Source organism: Pleurodeles waltl, chromosome 3_1 (assembly GCF_031143425.1).
Source record: "Pleurodeles waltl isolate 20211129_DDA chromosome 3_1, aPleWal1.hap1.20221129, whole genome shotgun sequence".
NCBI lineage: Eukaryota > Metazoa > Chordata > Amphibia > Caudata > Salamandridae > Pleurodeles > Pleurodeles waltl.
The window spans coordinates 1,677,322,547-1,677,343,434 of record NC_090440.1 but is presented as its reverse complement, the minus strand read 5'-3'; the positions used below and the strand labels follow the sequence as shown (position 1 = coordinate 1,677,343,434).

The 20,888-nt window shown below is 48.4% G+C and overlaps 1 protein-coding gene across 2 annotated transcripts in view; it reads right to left on the bottom strand.

The window, feature by feature from the left end:
- The window catches only part of OSBPL6 (oxysterol binding protein like 6), a 566,805-nt gene that overhangs the window by 178,689 nt on the left and 367,228 nt on the right, over positions 1–20,888 (bottom strand). For both annotated transcript variants that reach the window (XM_069225427.1, XM_069225425.1), the window contains one exon: positions 18,791–18,921. In XM_069225427.1, coding sequence (XP_069081528.1) covers positions 18,791–18,921 — 131 coding nt within the window. The remainder of the gene's footprint in view (positions 1–18,790; positions 18,922–20,888) is intronic.

The following is a 20,888-nucleotide window of genomic DNA, read 5'->3' as shown; positions in this document are numbered from 1 at the left end:
CCTAGCTTAGCTGTCTATGTGTTCTGCCTACACACTGCCCTCTTAAAGTGAGATTAGCACCAGTCTGGTGTTAATCTAGAAGGAGTTTAAAAAAATTCACATTTCAAGAAAAAAAATCAACAGATGGGCTTTCCAAAGTCAGTTGCCATAGGTGAAGTAGAGGTAGGAGCCGTGCTACACAGTTGAAGAAGCAAGCAGCAAAAGAGATGGACGTATTGTGGAGGAAAAAAAACGTACAACGCAGCTCTATAGATGCAGCTTTTGGCCAATCACCACCAGAGTGATTCTGCAGAAGGCCACTGAGTAGGACACAGCATAATTACTTAAAATACAAAAGCTCCTCCCTGTATCTGAGATGTCCAGCCCCAATTTCCCCACTGCACCAGTAAGGGGGAAATGAGTCATCTTAGCACGTTAGACTGAGACAAAATCGTTTTGCACAGATACCCAAAGCCACAGCTAGATTTTCCGCATGCAAGGCTCTTCTGAGACATGCTTGCATTGAGAGCTAAGACACCTGCAGCTCTCCCACCCAGCAAAGCCAAAGGAGGTGCCTCTGGACAGTATAGCACAGCAGAAGCGGAGATTGTTAGCTAGAGAAGCCCGTGGTGGTGACAGCAAATTGTTATAGTCTCTTCCATACCTACGCCAGAAGCAACAACAATAGCGAGCATTCCTAATGCTCGGGCTCTACACCTGCATTAGGTGCAGTGGGCCTCTTTTTTAAATGATACTGATGTAAAATATGAGTATAACCCAAATGCCCAGAGAAAATGTACTCCTAAATAAAACAGCTCGGCAGACAACATGCATGGGATAAGCGTCATCTAGAGATGAGAAAACACAGTCCATTGCAAAAGTTAATTTTACACAACTCCGGGTTGGCAGTGGGAAGCAAACATGAATGATCCTGAATTGAATGCTATGAATCAAAATGGTACTGATAAACTGTCTTAATTTGGAACAGATCGATTGCCCCATGGCCCGCAGATACTCATGTGTGCATGAACAGGCTTCTTTCTAAAGGTAAAAACAACAAGTGATGGACGGAATGCTGAACATTGTCAAACATTCACCCCCAGTCACAGATCTGGGTTTAATCCATCGTTTTTTTGCTGCCCATGCCATTCCAGTTTGGACCCAGCCATATGCAAATCAGTCTTGACCCTGTTCCCCATGGGAACAGTCCAGCCCCAACTGCTTGGCCAGGTCTTTCCTGGACTGGAAACAAGCATCCTGGGACCGGTTTCGGGGTTTCACCCCTCATCAGCCAGGCTAGCTTGAATCCAGTGGCATGGGAAGCACGGGACCCACGTCTGGGCATACCCTTCCCACTTAGGGCGACAAATGCAAAAACAACAAGTGATGGACGGAATGCTGAACATTGTCAAACATTCACCCCCAGTCACAGATCTGGGTTTAATCCATCGTTTTTTTGCTGCCCATGCCATTCCAGTTTGGACCCAGCCATATGCAAATCAGTCTTGACCCTGTTCCCCATGGGAACAGTCCAGCCCGAACTGCTTGGCCAGGTCTTTCCTGGACTGGAAACAAGCATCCTGGGACCGGTTTTCGGGTTTCACCCCTCATCAGCCAGGCAAGCTTGAATCCAGTGGCATGGGAAGCACGGGACCCACGTCTGGGCATACCCTTCCCACTTAGGGCGACAAATGCAAAAACAACAAGTGATGGACGGAATGCTGAACATTGTCAAACATTCACCCCCAGTCACAGATCTGGGTTTAATCCATCGTTTTTTTGCTGCCCATGCCATTCCAGTTTGGACCCAGCCATATGCAAATCAGTCTTGACCCTGTTCCCCATGGGAACAGTCCAGCCCGAACTGCTTGGCCAGGTCTTTCCTGGACTGGAAACAAGCATCCTGGGACCGGTTTCGGGGTTTCACCCCTCATCAGCCAGGCTAGCTTGAATCCAGTGGCATGGGAAGCACGGGACCCACGTCTGGGCATACCCTTCCCACTTAGGGCGACAAATGCAAAAACAACAAGTGATGGACGGAATGCTGAACATTGTCAAACATTCACCCCCAGTCACAGATCTGGGTTTAATCCATCGTTTTTTTGCTGCCCATGCCATTCCAGTTTGGACCCAGCCATATGCAAATCAGTCTTGACCCTGTTCCCCATGGGAACAGTCCAGCCCGAACTGCTTGGCCAGGTCTTTCCTGGACTGGAAACAAGCATCCTGGGACCGGTTTCGGGGTTTCACCCCTCATCAGCCAGGCTAGCTTGAATCCAGTGGCATGGGAAGCACGGGACCCACGTCTGGGCATACCCTTCCCACTTAGGGCGACAAATGCAAAAACAACAAGTGATGGACGGAATGCTGAACATTGTCAAACATTCACCCCCAGTCACAGATCTGGGTTTAATCCATCGTTTTTTTGCTGCCCATGCCATTCCAGTTTGGACCCAGCCATATGCAAATCAGTCTTGACCCTGTTCCCCATGGGAACAGTCCAGCCCGAACTGCTTGGCCAGGTCTTTCCTGGACTGGAAACAAGCATCCTGGGACCGGTTTCGGGGTTTCACCCCTCATCAGCCAGGCTAGCTTGAATCCAGTGGCATGGGAAGCACGGGACCCACGTCTGGGCATACCCTTCCCACTTAGGGCGACAAATGCAAAAACAACAAGTGATGGACGGAATGCTGAACATTGTCAAACATTCACCCCCAGTCACAGATCTGGGTTTAATCCATCGTTTTTTTGCTGCCCATGCCATTCCAGTTTGGACCCAGCCATATGCAAATCAGTCTTGACCCTGTTCCCCATGGGAACAGTCCAGCCCCAACTGCTTGGCCAGGTCTTTCCTGGACTGGAAACAAGCATCCTGGGACCGGTTTCGGGGTTTCACCCCTCATCAGCCAGGCTAGCTTGAATCCAGTGGCATGGGAAGCACGGGACCCACGTCTGGGCATACCCTTCCCACTTAGGGCGACAAATGCAAAAACAACAAGTGATGGACGGAATGCTGAACATTGTCAAACATTCACCCCCAGTCACAGATCTGGGTTTAATCCATCGTTTTTTTGCTGCCCATGCCATTCCAGTTTGGACCCAGCCATATGCAAATCAGTCTTGACCCTGTTCCCCATGGGAACAGTCCAGCCCGAACTGCTTGGCCAGGTCTTTCCTGGACTGGAAACAAGCATCCTGGGACCGGTTTCGGGGTTTCACCCCTCATCAGCCAGGCTAGCTTGAATCCAGTGGCATGGGAAGCACGGGACCCACGTCTGGGCATACCCTTCCCACTTAGGGCGACAAATGCAAAAACAACAAGTGATGGACGGAATGTTGAACATTGTCAAACATTCACCCCCAGTCACAGATCTGGGTTTAATCCATCGTTTTTTTGCTGCCCATGCCATTCCAGTTTGGACCCAGCCATATGCAAATCAGTCTTGACCCTGTTCCCCATGGGAACAGTCCAGCCCGAACTGCTTGGCCAGGTCTTTCCTGGACTGGAAACAAGCATCCTGGGACCGGTTTCGGGGATTCACCCCTCATCAGCCAGGCTAGCTTGAATCCAGTGGCATGGGAAGCACGGGACCCACGTCTGGGCATACCCTTCCCACTTAGGGCGACAAATGCAAAAACAACAAGTGATGGACGGAATGCTGAACATTGTCAAACATTCACCCCCAGTCACAGATCTGGGTTTAATCCATCGTTTTTTTGCTGCCCATGCCATTCCAGTTTGGACCCAGCCATATGCAAATCAGTCTTGACCCTGTTCCCCATGGGAACAGTCCAGCCTGAACTGCTTGGCCAGGTCTTTCCTGGACTGTAAACAAGCATCCTGGGACCGGTTTCGGGGTTTCACCCCTCATCAGCCAGGCTAGCTTGAATCCAGTGGCATGGGAAGCACGGGACCCACGTCTGGGCATACCCTTCCCACTTAGGGCGACAAATGCAAAAACAACAAGTGATGGACGGAATGCTGAACATTGTCAAACATTCACCCCCAGTCACAGATCTGGGTTTAATCCATCGTTTTTTTGCTGCCCATGCCATTTCAGTTTGGACCCAGCCATCTTTCCTGGACTGGAAACAAGCATCCTGGGACCGGTTTCGGGGTTTCACCCCTCATCAGCCAGGCTAGCTTGAATCCAGTGGCATGGGAAGCACGGGACCCACGTCTGGGCATACCCTTCCCACTTAGGGCGACAAATGCAAAAACAACAAGTGATGGACGGAATGCTGAACATTGTCAAACATTCACCCCCAGTCACAGATCTGGGTTTAATCCATCGTTTTTTTGCTGCCCATGCCATTCCAGTTTGGACCCAGCCATATGCAAATCAGTCTTGACCCTGTTCCCCATGGGAACAGTCCAGCCCGAACTGCTTGGCCATGTCTTTCCTGGACTGGAAACAAGCATCCTGGGACCGGTTTCGGGGTTTCACCCCTCATCAGCCAGGCTAGCTTGAATCCAGTGGCATGGGAAGCACGGGACCCACGTCTGGGCATACCCTTCCCACTTAGGGCGACAAATGCAAAAACAACAAGTGATGGACGGAATGCTGAACATTGTCAAACATTCACCCCCAATCACAGATCTGGGTTTAATCCATCGTTTTTTTGCTGCCCATGCCATTCCAGTTTGGACCCAGCCATATGCAAATCAGTCTTGACCCTGTTCCCCATGGGAACAGTCCAGCCCGAACTGCTTGGCCAGGTCTTTCCTGGACTGGAAACAAGCATCCTGGGACCGGTTTCGGGGTTTCACCCCTCATCAGCCAGGCTAGCTTGAATCCAGTGGCATGGGAAGCACGGGACCCACGTCTGGGCATACCCTTCCCACTTAGGGCGACAAATGCAAAAACAACAAGTGATGGACGGAATGCTGAACATTGTCAAACATTCACCCCCAGTCACAGATCTGGGTTTAATCCATCGTTTTTTTGCTGCCCATGCCATTCCAGTTTGGACCCAGCCATATGCAAATCAGTCTTGACCCTGTTCCCCATGGGAACAGTCCAGCCCGAACTGCTTGGCCAGGTCTTTCCTGGACTGGAAACAAGCATCCTGGGACCGGTTTTGGGGTTTCACCCCTCATCAGCCAGGCAAGCTTGAATCCAGTGGCATGGGAAGCACGGGACCCACGTCTGGGCATACCCTTCCCACTTAGGGCGACAAATGCAAAAACAACAAGTGATGGACGGAATGCTGAACATTGTCAAACATTCACCCCCAGTCACAGATCTGGGTTTAATCCATCGTTTTTTTGCTGCCCATGCCATTCCAGTTTGGACCCAGCCATATGCAAATCAGTCTTGACCCTGTTCCCCATGGGAACAGTCCAGCCCGAACTGCTTGGCCAGGTCTTTCCTGGACTGGAAACAAGCATCCTGGGACCGGTTTCGGGGTTTCACCCCTCATCAGCCAGGCTAGCTTGAATCCAGTGGCATGGGAAGCACGGGACCCACGTCTGGGCATACCCTTCCCACTTAGGGCGACAAATGCAAAAACAACAAGTGATGGACGGAATGCTGAACATTGTCAAACATTTACCCCCAGTCACAGATCTGGGTTTAATCCATCGTTTTTTTGCTGCCCATGCCATTCCAGTTTGGACCCAGCCATATGCAAATCAGTCTTGACCCTGTTCCCCATGGGAACAGTCCAGCCCGAACTGCTTGGCCAGGTCTTTCCTGGACTGGAAACAAGCATCCTGGGACCGGTTTCGGGGTTTCACCCCTCATCAGCCAGGCTAGCTTGAATCCAGTGGCATGGGAAGCACGGGACCCACGTCTGGGCATACCCTTCCCACTTAGGGCGACAAATGCAAAAACAACAAGTGATGGACGGAATGCTGAACATTGTCAAACATTCACCCCCAGTCACAGATCTGGGTTTAATCCATCGTTTTTTTGCTGCCCATGCCATTCCAGTTTGGACCCAGCCATATGCAAATCAGTCTTGACCCTGTTCCCCATGGGAACAGTCCAGCCCGAACTGCTTGGCCAGGTCTTTCCTGGAAACAAGCATCCTGGGACCGGTTTCGGGGTTTCACCCCTCATCAGCCAGGCTAGCTTGAATCCAGTGGCATGGGAAGCACGGGACCCACGTCTGGGCATACCCTTCCCACTTAGGGCGACAAATGCAAAAACAACAAGTGATGGACGGAATGCTGAACATTGTCAAACATTCACCCCCAGTCACAGATCTGGGTTTAATCCATCGTTTTTTTGCTGCCCATGCCATTCCAGTTTGGACCCAGCCATATGCAAATCAGTCTTGACCCTGTTCCCCATGGGAACAGTCCAGCCCGAACTGCTTGGCCAGGTCTTTCCTGGACTGGAAACAAGCATCCTGGGACCGGTTTCGGGGTTTCACCCCTCATCAGCCAGGCTAGCTTGAATCCAGTGGCATGGGAAGCACGGGACCCACGTCTGGGCATACCCTTCCCACTTAGGGCGACAAATGCAAAAACAACAAGTGATGGACGGAATGCTGAACATTGTCAAACATTCACCCCCAGTCACACATCTGGGTTTAATCCATCGTTTTTTTGCTGCCCATGCCATTCCAGTTTGGACCCAGCCATATGCAAATCAGTCTTGACCCTGTTCCCCATGGGAACAGTCCAGCCCGAACTGCTTGGCCAGGTCTTTCCTGGACTGGAAACAAGCATCCTGGGACCGGTTTCGGGGTTTCACCCCTCATCAGCCAGGCTAGCTTGAATCCAGTGGCATGGGAAGCACGGGACCCACGTCTGGGCATACCCTTCCCACTTAGGGCAACAAATGCAAAAACAACAAGTGATGGACGGAATGCTGAACATTGTCAAACATTCACCCCCAGTCACAGATCTGGGTTTAATCCATCGTTTTTTTGCTGCCCATGCCATTCCAGTTTGGACCCAGCCATATGCAAATCAGTCTTGACCCTGTTCCCCATGGGAACAGTCCAGCCCGAACTGCTTGGCCAGGTCTTTCCTGGACTGGAAACAAGCATCCTGGGACCTGTTTCGGGGTTTCACCCCTCATCAGCCAGGCTAGCTTGAATCCAGTGGCATGGGAAGCACGGGACCCACGTCTGGGCATACCCTTCCCACTTAGGGCGACAAATGCAAAAACAACAAGTGATGGACGGAATGCTGAACATTGTCAAACATTCACCCCCAGTCACAGATCTGGGTAAATCCATCGTTTTTTTGCTGCCCATGCCATTCCAGTTTGGACCCAGCCATATGCAAATCAGTCTTGACCCTGTTCCCCATGGGAACAGTCCAGCCCGAACTGCTTGGCCAGGTCTTTCCTGGACTGGAAACAAGCATCCTGGGACCGGTTTCGGGGTTTCACCCCTCATCAGCCAGGCTAGCTTGAATCCAGTGGCATGGGAAGCACGGGACCCACGTCTGGGCATACCCTTCCCACTTAGGGCGACAAATGCAAAAACAACAAGTGATGGACGGAATGCTGAACATTGTCAAACATTCACCCCCAGTCACAGATCTGGGTTTAATCCATCATTTTTTTGCTGCCCATGCCATTCCAGTTTGGACCCAGCCATATGCAAATCAGTCTTGACCCTGTTCCCCATGGGAACAGTCCAGCCCGAACTGCTTGGCCAGGTCTTTCCTGGACTGGAAACAAGCATCCTGGGACCGGTTTCGGGGTTTCACCCCTCATCAGCCAGGCTAGCTTGAATCCAGTGGCATGGGAAGCACGGGACCCACGTCTGGGCATACCCTTCCCACTTAGGGCGACAAATGCAAAAACAACAAGTGATGGACGGAATGCTGAACATTGTCAAACATTCACCCCCAGTCACAGATCTGGGTTTAATCCGTCGTTTTTTTGCTGCCCATGCCATTCCAGTTTGGACCCAGCCATATGCAAATCAGTCTTGACCCTGTTCCCCATGGGAACAGTCCAGCCCGAACTGCTTGGCCAGGTCTTTCCTGGACTGGAAACAAGCATCCTGGGACCGGTTTCGGGGTTTCACCCCTCATCAGCCAGGCTAGCTTGAATCCAGTGGCATGGGAAGCACGGGACCCACGTCTGGGCATACCCTTCCCACTTAGGGCGACAAATGCAAAAACAACAAGTGATGGACGGAATGCTGAACATTGTCAAACATTCACCCCCAGTCACAGATCTGGGTTTAATCCATCGTTTTTTTGCTGCCCATGCCATTCCAGTTTGGACCCAGCCATATGCAAATCAGTCTTGACCCTGTTCCCCATGGGAACAGTCCAGCCCGAACTGCTTGGCCAGGTCTTTCCTGGACTGTAAACAAGCATCCTGGGACCGGTTTCGGGGTTTCACCCCTCATCAGCCAGGCTAGCTTGAATCCAGTGGCATGGGAAGCACGGGACCCACGTCTGGGCATACCCTTCCCACTTAGGGCGACAAATGCAAAAACAACAAGTGATGGACGGAATGCTGAACATTGTCAAACATTCACCCCCAGTCACAGATCTGGGTTTAATCCATCGTTTTTTTGCTGCCCATGCCATTCCAGTTTGGACCCAGCCATCTTTCCTGGACTGGAAACAAGCATCCTGGGACCGGTTTCGGGGTTTCACCCCTCATCAGCCAGGCTAGCTTGAATCCAGTGGCATGGGAAGCACGGGACCCACGTCTGGGCATACCCTTCCCACTTAGGGCGACAAATGCAAAAACAACAAGTGATGGACGGAATGCTGAACATTGTCAAACATTCACCCCCAGTCACAGATCTGGGTTTAATCCATCGTTTTTTTGCTGCCCATGCCATTCCAGTTTGGACCCAGCCATATGCAAATCAGTCTTGACCCTGTTCCCCATGGGAACAGTCCAGCCCGAACTGCTTGGCCAGGTCTTTCCTGGACTGGAAACAAGCATCCTGGGACCGGTTTCGGGGTTTCACCCCTCATCAGCCAGGCTAGCTTGAATCCAGTGGCATGGGAAGCACGGGACCCACGTCTGGGCATACCCTTCCCACTTAGGGCGACAAATGCAAAAACAACAAGTGATGGACGGAATGCTGAACATTGTCAAACATTCACCCCCAGTCACAGATCTGGGTTTAATCCATCGTTTTTTTGCTGCCCATGCCATTCCAGTTTGGACCCAGCCATATGCAAATCAGTCTTGACCCTGTTCCCCATGGGAACAGTCCAGCCCGAACTGCTTGGCCAGGTCTTTCCTGGACTGGAAACAAGCATCCTGGGACCGGTTTCGGGGTTTCACCCCTCATCAGCCAGGCTAGCTTGAATCCAGTGGCATGGGAAGCACGGGACCCACGTCTGGGCATACCCTTCCCACTTAGGGCGACAAATGCAAAAACAACAAGTGATGGACGGAATGCTGAACATTGTCAAACATTCACCCCCAGTCACAGATCTGGGTTTAATCCATCGTTTTTTTGCTGCCCATGCCATTCCAGTTTGGACCCAGCCATATGCAAATCAGTCTTGACCCTGTTCCCCATGGGAACAGTCCAGCCCGAACTGCTTGGCCAGGTCTTTCCTGGACTGGAAACAAGCATCCTGGGACCGGTTTCGGGGTTTCACCCCTCATCAGCCAGGCTAGCTTGAATCCAGTGGCATGGGAAGCACGGGACCCACGTCTGGGCATACCCTTCCCACTTAGGGCGACAAATGCAAAAACAACAAGTGATGGACGGAATGCTGAACATTGTCAAACATTCACCCCCAGTCACAGATCTGGGTTTAATCCGTCGTTTTTTTGCTGCCCATGCCATTCCAGTTTGGACCCAGCCATATGCAAATCAGTCTTGACCCTGTTCCCCATGGGAACAGTCCAGCCCGAACTGCTTGGCCAGGTCTTTCCTGGACTGGAAACAAGCATCCTGGGACCGGTTTCGGGGTTTCACCCCTCATCAGCCAGGCTAGCTTGAATCCAGTGGCATGGGAAGCACGGGACCCACGTCTGGGCATACCCTTCCCACTTAGGGCGACAAATGCAAAAACAACAAGTGATGGACGGAATGCTGAACATTGTCAAACATTCACCCCCAGTCACAGATCTGGGTTTAATCCATCGTTTTTTTGCTGCCCATGCCATTCCAGTTTGGACCCAGCCATATGCAAATCAGTCTTGACCCTGTTCCCCATGGGAACAGTCCAGCCCGAACTGCTTGGCCAGGTCTTTCCTGGACTGTAAACAAGCATCCTGGGACCGGTTTCGGGGTTTCACCCCTCATCAGCCAGGCTAGCTTGAATCCAGTGGCATGGGAAGCACGGGACCCACGTCTGGGCATACCCTTCCCACTTAGGGCGACAAATGCAAAAACAACAAGTGATGGACGGAATGCTGAACATTGTCAAACATTCACCCCCAGTCACAGATCTGGGTTTAATCCATCGTTTTTTTGCTGCCCATGCCATTCCAGTTTGGACCCAGCCATCTTTCCTGGACTGGAAACAAGCATCCTGGGACCGGTTTCGGGGTTTCACCCCTCATCAGCCAGGCTAGCTTGAATCCAGTGGCATGGGAAGCACGGGACCCACGTCTGGGCATACCCTTCCCACTTAGGGCGACAAATGCAAAAACAACAAGTGATGGACGGAATGCTGAACATTGTCAAACATTCACCCCCAGTCACAGATCTGGGTTTAATCCATCGTTTTTTTGCTGCCCATGCCATTCCAGTTTGGACCCAGCCATATGCAAATCAGTCTTGACCCTGTTCCCCATGGGAACAGTCCAGCCCGAACTGCTTGGCCAGGTCTTTCCTGGACTGGAAACAAGCATCCTGGGACCGGTTTCGGGGTTTCACCCCTCATCAGCCAGGCTAGCTTGAATCCAGTGGCATGGGAAGCACGGGACCCACGTCTGGGCATACCCTTCCCACTTAGGGCGACAAATGCAAAAACAACAAGTGATGGACGGAATGCTGAACATTGTCAAACATTCACCCCCAGTCACAGATCTGGGTTTAATCCATCGTTTTTTTGCTGCCCATGCCATTCCAGTTTGGACCCAGCCATATGCAAATCAGTCTTGACCCTGTTCCCCATGGGAACAGTCCAGCCCGAACTGCTTGGCCAGGTCTTTCCTGGACTGGAAACAAGCATCCTGGGACCGGTTTCGGGGTTTCACCCCTCATCAGCCAGGCTAGCTTGAATCCAGTGGCATGGGAAGCACGGGACCCACGTCTGGGCATACCCTTCCCACTTAGGGCGACAAATGCAAAAACAACAAGTGATGGACGGAATGCTGAACATTGTCAAACATTCACCCCCAGTCACAGATCTGGGTTTAATCCATCGTTTTTTTGCTGCCCATGCCATTCCAGTTTGGACCCAGCCATATGCAAATCAGTCTTGACCCTGTTCCCCATGGGAACAGTCCAGCCCGAACTGCTTGGCCAGGTCTTTCCTGGACTGGAAACAAGCATCCTGGGACCGGTTTCGGGGTTTCACCCCTCATCAGCCAGGCTAGCTTGAATCCAGTGGCATGGGAAGCACGGGACCCACGTCTGGGCATACCCTTCCCACTTAGGGCGACAAATGCAAAAACAACAAGTGATGGACGGAATGCTGAACATTGTCAAACATTCACCCTCAGTCACAGATCTGGGTTTAATCCATCGTTTTTTTGCTGCCTATGCCATTCCAGTTTGGACCCAGCCATATGCAAATCAGTCTTGACCCTGTTCCCCATGGGAACAGTCCAGCCCGAACTGCTTGGCCAGGTCTTTCCTGGACTGGAAACAAGCATCCTGGGACCGGTTTCGGGGTTTCACCCCTCATCAGCCAGGCTAGCTTGAATCCAGTGGCATGGGAAGCACGGGACCCACGTCTGGGCATACCCTTCCCACTTAGGGCGACAAATGCAAAAACAACAAGTGATGGACGGAATGCTGAACATTGTCAAACATTCACCCCCAGTCACAGATCTGGGTTTAATCCATCGTTTTTTTGCTGCCCATGCCATTCCAGTTTGGACCCAGCCATATGCAAATCAGTCTTGACCCTGTTCCCCATGGGAACAGTCCAGCCCGAACTGCTTGGCCAGGTCTTTCCTGGACTGGAAACAAGCATCCTGGGACCGGTTTCGGGGTTTCACCCCTCATCAGCCAGGCTAGCTTGAATCCAGTGGCATGGGAAGCACGGGACCCACGTCTGGGCATACCCTTCCCACTTAGGGCGACAAATGCAAAAACAACAAGTGATGGACGGAATGCTGAACATTGTCAAACATTCACCCCCAGTCACAGATCTGGGTTTAATCCATCGTTTTTTTGCTGCCCATGCCATTCCAGTTTGGACCCAGCCATATGCAAATCAGTCTTGACCCTGTTCCCCATGGGAACAGTCCAGCCCGAACTGCTTGGCCAGGTCTTTCCTGGACTGGAAACAAGCATCCTGGGACCGGTTTCGGGGTTTCACCCCTCATCAGCCAGGCTAGCTTGAATCCAGTGGCATGGGAAGCACGGGACCCACGTCTGGGCATACCCTTCCCACTTAGGGCGACAAATGCAAAAACAACAAGTGATGGACAGAATGCTGAACATTGTCAAACATTCACCCCCAGTCACAGATCTGGGTTTAATCCATCGTTTTTTTGCTGCCCATGCCATTCCAGTTTGGACCCAGCCATATGCAAATCAGTCTTGACCCTGTTCCCCATGGGAACAGTCCAGCCCGAACTGCTTGGCCAGGTCTTTCCTGGACTGGAAACAAGCATCCTGGGACCGGTTTCGGGGTTTCACCCCTCATCAGCCAGGCTAGCTTGAATCCAGTGGCATGGGAAGCACGGGACCCACGTCTGGGCATACCCTTCCCACTTAGGGCGACAAATGCAAAAACAACAAGTGATGGACGGAATGCTGAACATTGTCAAACATTAACCCCCAGTCACAGATCTGGGTTTAATCCATCGTTTTTTTGCTGCCCATGCCATTCCAGTTTGGACCCAGCCATATGCAAATCAGTCTTGACCCTGTTCCCCATGGGAACAGTCCAGCCCGAACTGCTTGGCCAGGTCTTTCCTGGACTGGAAACAAGCATCCTGGGACCGGTTTCGGGGTTTCACCCCTCATCAGCCAGGCTAGCTTGAATCCAGTGGCATGGGAAGCACGGGACCCACGTCTGGGCATACCCTTCCCACTTAGGGCGACAAATGCAAAAACAACAAGTGATGGACGGAATGCTGAACATTGTCAAACATTCACCCCCAGTCACAGATCTGGGTTTAATCCATCGTTTTTTTGCTGCCCATGCCATTCCAGTTTGGACCCAGCCATATGCAAATCAGTCTTGACCCTGTTCCCCATGGGAACAGTCCAGCCCGAACTGCTTGGCCAGGTCTTTCCTGGACTGGAAACAAGCATCCTGGGACCGGTTTCGGGGTTTCACCCCTCATCAGCCAGGCTAGCTTGAATCCAGTGGCATGGGAAGCACGGGACCCACGTCTGGGCATACCCTTCCCACTTAGGGCGACAAATGCAAAAACAACAAGTGATGGACGGAATGCTGAACATTGTCAAACATTCACCCCCAGTCACAGATCTGGGTTTAATCCGTCGTTCTTTTGCTGCCCATGCCATTCCAGTTTGGACCCAGCCATATGCAAATCAGTCTTGACCCTGTTCCCCATGGGAACAGTCCAGCCCGAACTGCTTGGCCAGGTCTTTCCTGGACTGGAAACAAGCATCCTGGGACCGGTTTCGGGGTTTCACCCCTCATCAGCCAGGCTAGCTTGAATCCAGTGGCATGGGAAGCACGGGACCCACGTCTGGGCATACCCTTCCCACTTAGGGCGACAAATGCAAAAACAACAAGTGATGGACGGAATGCTGAACATTGTCAAACATTCACCCCCAGTCACAGATCTGGGTTTAATCCATCGTTTTTTTGCTGCCCATGCCATTCCAGTTTGGACCCAGCCATATGCAAATCAGTCTTGACCCTGTTCCCCATGGGAACAGTCCAGCCCGAACTGCTTGGCCAGGTCTTTCCTGGACTGTAAACAAGCATCCTGGGACCGGTTTCGGGGTTTCACCCCTCATCAGCCAGGCTAGCTTGAATCCAGTGGCATGGGAAGCACGGGACCCACGTCTGGGCATACCCTTCCCACTTAGGGCGACAAATGCAAAAACAACAAGTGATGGACGGAATGCTGAACATTGTCAAACATTCACCCCCAGTCACAGATCTGGGTTTAATCCATCGTTTTTTTGCTGCCCATGCCATTCCAGTTTGGACCCAGCCATATGCAAATCAGTCTTGACCCTGTTCCCCATGGGAACAGTCCAGCCCGAACTGCTTGGCCAGGTCTTTCCTGGACTGGAAACAAGCATCCTGGGACCGGTTTCGGGGTTTCACCCCTCATCAGCCAGGCTAGCTTGAATCCAGTGGCATGGGAAGCACGGGACCCACGTCTGGGCATACCCTTCCCACTTAGGGCGACAAATGCAAAAACAACAAGTGATGGACGGAATGCTGAACATTGTCAAACATTCACCCCCAGTCACAGATCTGAATGTGAATGTTTGATTGGTTCCGCATTCCGTCCATCCAGTTACGCTATCCCACAGCGTTTGTATTTTGCTTTTCTTTCTAAAGGTCCCTTAGCAAAAAGACCATAACCCTGATATGTATGATATGGATTTATTCTCCTCTCATAGCAACCATAAGTAGTGTGGGTAAATTGTGCCAGTTGTGTTTAACTCATTCTGGTTTGACTACTTTAAAAAACACCTGGCATGACATGACAAGTATGATAAGCTAAATAATCTTGTTGATATATTAGTGCAGAAAGAGGTGTCTTCAACCTCTGCAGCGGAAACATTTGCTTTGCAAAGAGACTGTACTGCCTTTGAAATTCAAAGACTCCTACAGATGCACTTTCCAACACATTTTGGTGATCTGTTGCATACTATTTTCATTCAGCAAACACAACAGGCATCACTGCAGTTTTTAAAAACATTGTCTGGCTTACTAACTGCTTTTAATGCCATATTTGCACTGATTCCTTTATTCTTCAGCTCACTGTTTTTGAGTCTGTTTGGTAGATTTTCAACTACCCTGCTAAGGGTTGTGCAATTCGAATTTTTAGGCCTCGCCTGCTGTAGCGCATGCAATCTTGTTTGTGAGAGATATTTTATACAACAAGGTGCTTGCAGCCCACCTAGTGCCTAGCATTTGTTGGCCTCATTTTCACTCTTATTTGCTGCTTTCTCATTTGCCAGTGCATGCTTGCTTCGCTTCCTCTTCTTTCAGTTGGAGCATGGACCAAGTACTGATTACTTCAGCTTGAGTGCTGTCCTTCCACTGATCGGATTGTGGCTGAGGCACTACTTTTATATTTTCTTCTACAATGTCATCCTTGTTGAACCTCTTGACATTTGTAGCTCTATTTTACTATGCCACACACACTTCAAAGAAGCTCTTTTCTCCTTTGAATGGATGTTTATTGTGACAACAGATGTTATCAGCTTTTACTGTGACAACAGATATTATCTGCTTTCAAACATATTAAATGTATTTTCACTAAGACATATACATGGGCACAATTGCTTTCTTGATGTGATAGGATTTTTTGCCAAATGTAATTTTTTTTCACGCATGGGGAGATGAATTGATTTGCTCAGAATCACAGGTGGTGCCCAGACCTAACAATCATTGGCAAAGCCAATAGATTTTGCCTTTGAGACTACGGGCTCTGCCATTGTCTTTTGCTCATGCTGTACTGCATGTGCATTGCCATATTTGCCAATGATTTGTAGTAATGCTGTAAAGCAGTGCAGCTGATATGCAGCATGGGTAAAAATTATAATAAAAAAAAGGACTATGAGTCATCCACTGAAAATGCTCTTTTAAAAAAAGCACATTAGCACTGCCCGCATCGTAGCACATTTTTACATTCATTTTAGCCACACTGCAAAGCATCCACAGCTGTACAGCATGGCTACAAAAGTTAGCCAAAGTCTATAACTCTCATAAGCGAGACCTACTGGTTTTGCAAAAATTAGAAAATCAGTGTGAATGTCTAGCTTCCTTCATTTATCATTGTACATATAGCATTTCATCTTATTTATAAAATATATACCTTGAATGTATCTTTCTTATACTTCCTGAGATGAATGTTTTGTTGTTTCTATTCTGGGCATTCCTCTGTTTGAGTGAAATGTAGTAAACAATTAGTCAAAATGCTGAACATGCATGATTCATATGACAAACATCAGTCTTTTACCCAATGTCAGATTATTAGCTTTGAAACAATCACCTTAACTCCAAAGTAGAACTTCACAAACTAATCAGATTAAAAATACTAGACTTTGTACAGCAATAAACGTCCATTCCGACAAACACAAATCCAACACCAGACAGACACAGACAGAACAGCTTACACCTGAGGGCCACCATCACAAAATCATAAAAAATACCTACTTTCCTGCTCATAAAAACTCAGCTAGCCAGAGAGAATCTGGCTAAAGATTCCAAATTGACCAATCCAAAAAATATGCAAAGATCTCGAGGGGCAAAGGAACTGCTAAATCTCACATGAGATCAGAACCCAGCATGAGACCTCGTGACCTCTCCACACAGAAGTATCTGCCTTTTTCCCACCACACAACATGAATGTAACAGGAAGACACTGCAATCACCGCAACACCAGTTTTATCAGCAGTGATAAGCAACTGATTGAATCAATGATGGTCGCTTGACAATGCAAAAAAAGAGGAAAAAGCAACCCAGCACATACGAAACAACCTCTTGACACCTAGGTAGAACAACATGATATTTTGTGAACAAGAGCACCACAGCTACTGGGGCAAAACTAAGACGAAATACAGCCATATGAGACTGCCAATGAAAAAATTCAGAGATGAACATTGATGACTGCCACTGGAACTGCACCCGAAACATCCAGCCACACATGACAATGGAAATATGTTTCGGCATTCAGACTTAACCAGGGAACAAACTGGAGGCACTGAAAAGGATGACAAAATTAAGCACAAACATGGATTACTGACAAATGTCTAGGTTGTGGCCAGGATGGAAACTCAAACACACATCTCTGCTGAGCTTTCACTGAGGATTCCCATTTGAGTCTTAAGCAAATATGAGGTTATGAATTGGTGAAAATACCTGTAACATATTCAGGAAGTAGAAATGGCTTGACTTGGTGCAAACTTGGGTGTGTTAGCTGGTTGCACTGCTAATGGAGCCAGATGAACAGGCCCAGTTCTCAACTCAAGTATCATTAAGTTACAAGAAAGGTGACACAACAATGAGGGAGGTGGGGTCTACAGATAACTGCTGGTATTCCGAGAGGTGATGTGGGTCAGCCCTGTACTGCTGTAGGCAATCTTGGACATTTGAGAATATGGCAGGTGGGGTAGTTTTGCCTCTCTCATCTGTGAGATTGTCATCTGTAGGAACTGGGCTCATGCATGAGGTCTGGAGCTGGTCTGGTAGTCTGACCTCCAGACGAGAGGGATATTATTAGGTTGTGAGGGCAGAAGGTCAAGGTGGCACAAGAAGTTCAGGGCCACCCTATTATTTCATGAAGGAATGTGATAACCTTGCTCATTGCAACAGAATAGAGGTAAGTAGTTAATTTTATTGAAGACACTGAACAGGCCAATACTTCTGCCTTTAAAGTTGGTCATTTGCTTTTTTTCCCTGGGCTAATGCAACCAGTAGTCCCTGTCTGGGGATGGGTTGTCTTCTCTAATACAAGCTCCACTAACTGCACTAGCTATCTACATAGCAAGACATTAAGAAAGACATCAGAGCGCTTTGTCGTGGCTTTGCCAAGTCTGTCCAGAAATTAGACCAATCTCTGCAAAACGTAGTACAAAAAACAATAATTAAATATGTTGAAGCATCGATGGGTGAGCAAGTTTATGAACACATGAACGTCAATGAGAGCAGCTGCCCATGAGCAACGGTAATGAGAAACACTTGATAACAGTGAAAAACACTCACGCCGCAACAACCTGCAAAGTGAACGAATTAACACAAATGTGCTAAGTGCAGTTTCTATCGCCTTCACTTGGTTGTTGAGCAAACTAAAGATACAGGGAGCACCATTCACTGGCTTAAAGATGTTGTGTTCACGTTGGTAAAAAAAACAAAAGAGTCAAGCATAAATTAAAATGCAAGTCAGGCTGTCATAACTGTTCATGTAATTCAAGAACTTATGGCCCTAAAGTAGGAAAATGTAAAAACATTGTACATGCCAACGCAGATTGTAAAATTCTTGCTGCAAAGCTAGCTGTGAAAACAAGCATTTGCAATGCAATGAGTCTCGCATTTGCTCATGTTTGAGCTATTAGCTTTGTAAATTCCTATAAATGGACTTCTTGCCACATAAATTGAAAATGAAAAGTAAAACAGTTGACATAAGCAAGCCAATTCAAAGCACCACAGCCGCGATGAGCATGAGCGCGAAGGAAAGATACTAAAGGAAAAAGAAGTTCGCTCACAGTTAAACGTATCAGCAAACGTGCAATTATCCATGTAATAGGGTCGAACGACAAGGCGGTAACAAAACTGCCCCAAGGAGGGACAAACGTAAAGCATTTACCAATGATAACAAAGGATTTTTGAAAGGCAAGCCCATGAATGAGTGATAGTGATGGGCGTGCGGTGGGCGTGCTTCAAAGTCCACAGTTAGACTACAACACGTCAGATCGCTTGAACACTCAACCTAAAAATCACAGTTTTATAACTCAAGACATGTAATACGAATTACACTCATTACTGTGCACTCTAGGTATTTTCAAAACACAACATTTGGCAAACGCTTTATTATGTAGTTGGGGTGAAATGGCATAATGCAGAAAAAAATACCTGAGAAAGTGACTGTCGGAGACGAACAACTTGTAAATTGTGGCCAGAATAATCATGCTCGGAGACCACCTGCTTCAGCTTCTCCTTCTCAATCGCGATGGTATTAAATGCAGACTTTAAAAGAGAATTCACTATAAAACAAAACAAATGTTTTAGTGTCACACACTTGCTATCTCTATGTAGAAATTGTGGCAACTTACTGAAACCATTTTTAAAGTGTGCTATAGATTTCAGCAACAGTCATACACTTACCTATGGCACATGATCACCTAAAAAATGGACGTTTGCAATCCTTCAATAAAATGTAACACACACCATGGCGATTTAAAAGAAAAGAAGTTGTCTTAAAAGTGTTACCTACCAATCATCTAATGAAAAGCAGATAAAATATACATCACCAAGGCCAATATGTTTGCTTTTTAATGTGAATATGTGTACTTGTGGAGAGCGGTCTTGGATGCTTTTGTGCCTTTCTACGTTCTATGATATCTGTGTGCATATTAATTGTACACCAAAGTCTCAAGCCCATAAAGAAATCAAAAATCCAAACATACTCTAAATCACAAATTCATCAACCCGTCTATATTTTACACAATGCATACACTTAAAAACATCCAGACATTGGATTTGTCTATGCTTGTTTGTTTCAGTTTTTCAGAGAAGGGACGGTCTTCAGAGGGCATGGCTGTAGCAAATCTTTTTTGATGTTCCAGCCCCAGCCTGCACGTCCTCTACTAATCACCAAGTGCATTATCTTTAATCTTCTGCTGATCTGCAGATTTAACCACAGGGTATCTCCGCTGACCACAAACCACGTCATCTGCCAGCCGACAGTGTTTTAACCGTCAGCTAAAATTTCAGGTTTCCACTACTCTGAGAATGGACCATTGCTATTCTCTAATATGAACAAATGTTTCTGCCTTGAAAAAGCCCTGGGATTAACTGCCTTTGTGTGAAAAACTAGTGGTTGATCCTTTATGTAAAGAAATTATGTGATCAAGCAAACCTTATCTATCATGTTAACTGTGTTGCAATTTGTTAATCAACAAAAATGTGTACATAACACTTTGGAACCCTGTGCATCCTGTTATTAAACCATTGGGGGAAAGTGAACACAAGCCCTCGTTATGAAGTGCTGCAGGGATTTTCTTCCACGGTACTGCCCCTGTAGGACTGTCCTGCAGGGAAGTGCTACTGACATCAGTTGAAGACCTTGTCTACCAGGGAAAAGTAAGCTGTCTGGTTGCAAAAGACCTGCAAAAATGTATTGTGTGGCTTAGAGCCCGCCATTTGCTTACCATTTGCATGTTTCTTATCGAAAGCTTATAATTCAAAGGGTTACCTTCCTCTTCTTGTTTTTGTCCTTTCCGTAGAACAAAGCCTCTTTAACATCATTTTGACTGACTCACTTGTATCCTTCCACTGCTCACTTTCAGGAACCTATTTTTCCTTTTGCTTACAGCACTGCAAGAAAGTGCAAGTGTTTTGTGCTCCCTTCCTCCACCCCGCGCACCTCTACCACACATTTTCCATGTTGCTCTGTCCTTCCCCCATCCCAGCTACTTTTTGTTTTCTTTCTAGTGCTTCAGTGACAGAGGACTATTGTACACTCAAACGAAGTGTTGTCCATTCTCTCTAACGTGCTGTGCCACTTTCCATCTGCCTGCACAAGTATCACGGGGATAGGGAGAGGGCACAGATTAGGCTAGAAGGTCAGCATCCTACTGCTGCCAGAGCACTAGCCGTGAGTTTATTTTATTTACAGCAGGGCTGTGGGGGCTTCATGCAGAGCTTGCATAGCTGCTCCAGATGTTGCAGACCCCACTGCACCTGCAGGACCCAAGTGCCACCACCATGAGCCTGGCTCCTGCCCCAAAGGGGAAATCAGTAGCAAAACAAAGGACAGCGTGGCAGGATGGCAATACATACCTCTCCTTTGTAATAAAACTGCCAGAATCAAAGACAATTGGTACCCAAAGAGTGACAGCCTTCAGACCTCTGCAAGCTGCAGGGGTCTGGTTTCATTGTTCCCAGAGTGCTTCAGAAATCATTTTCTTCACTTATGTTTAATGCCACAGTCCTCTTTTCATTCTTCCTG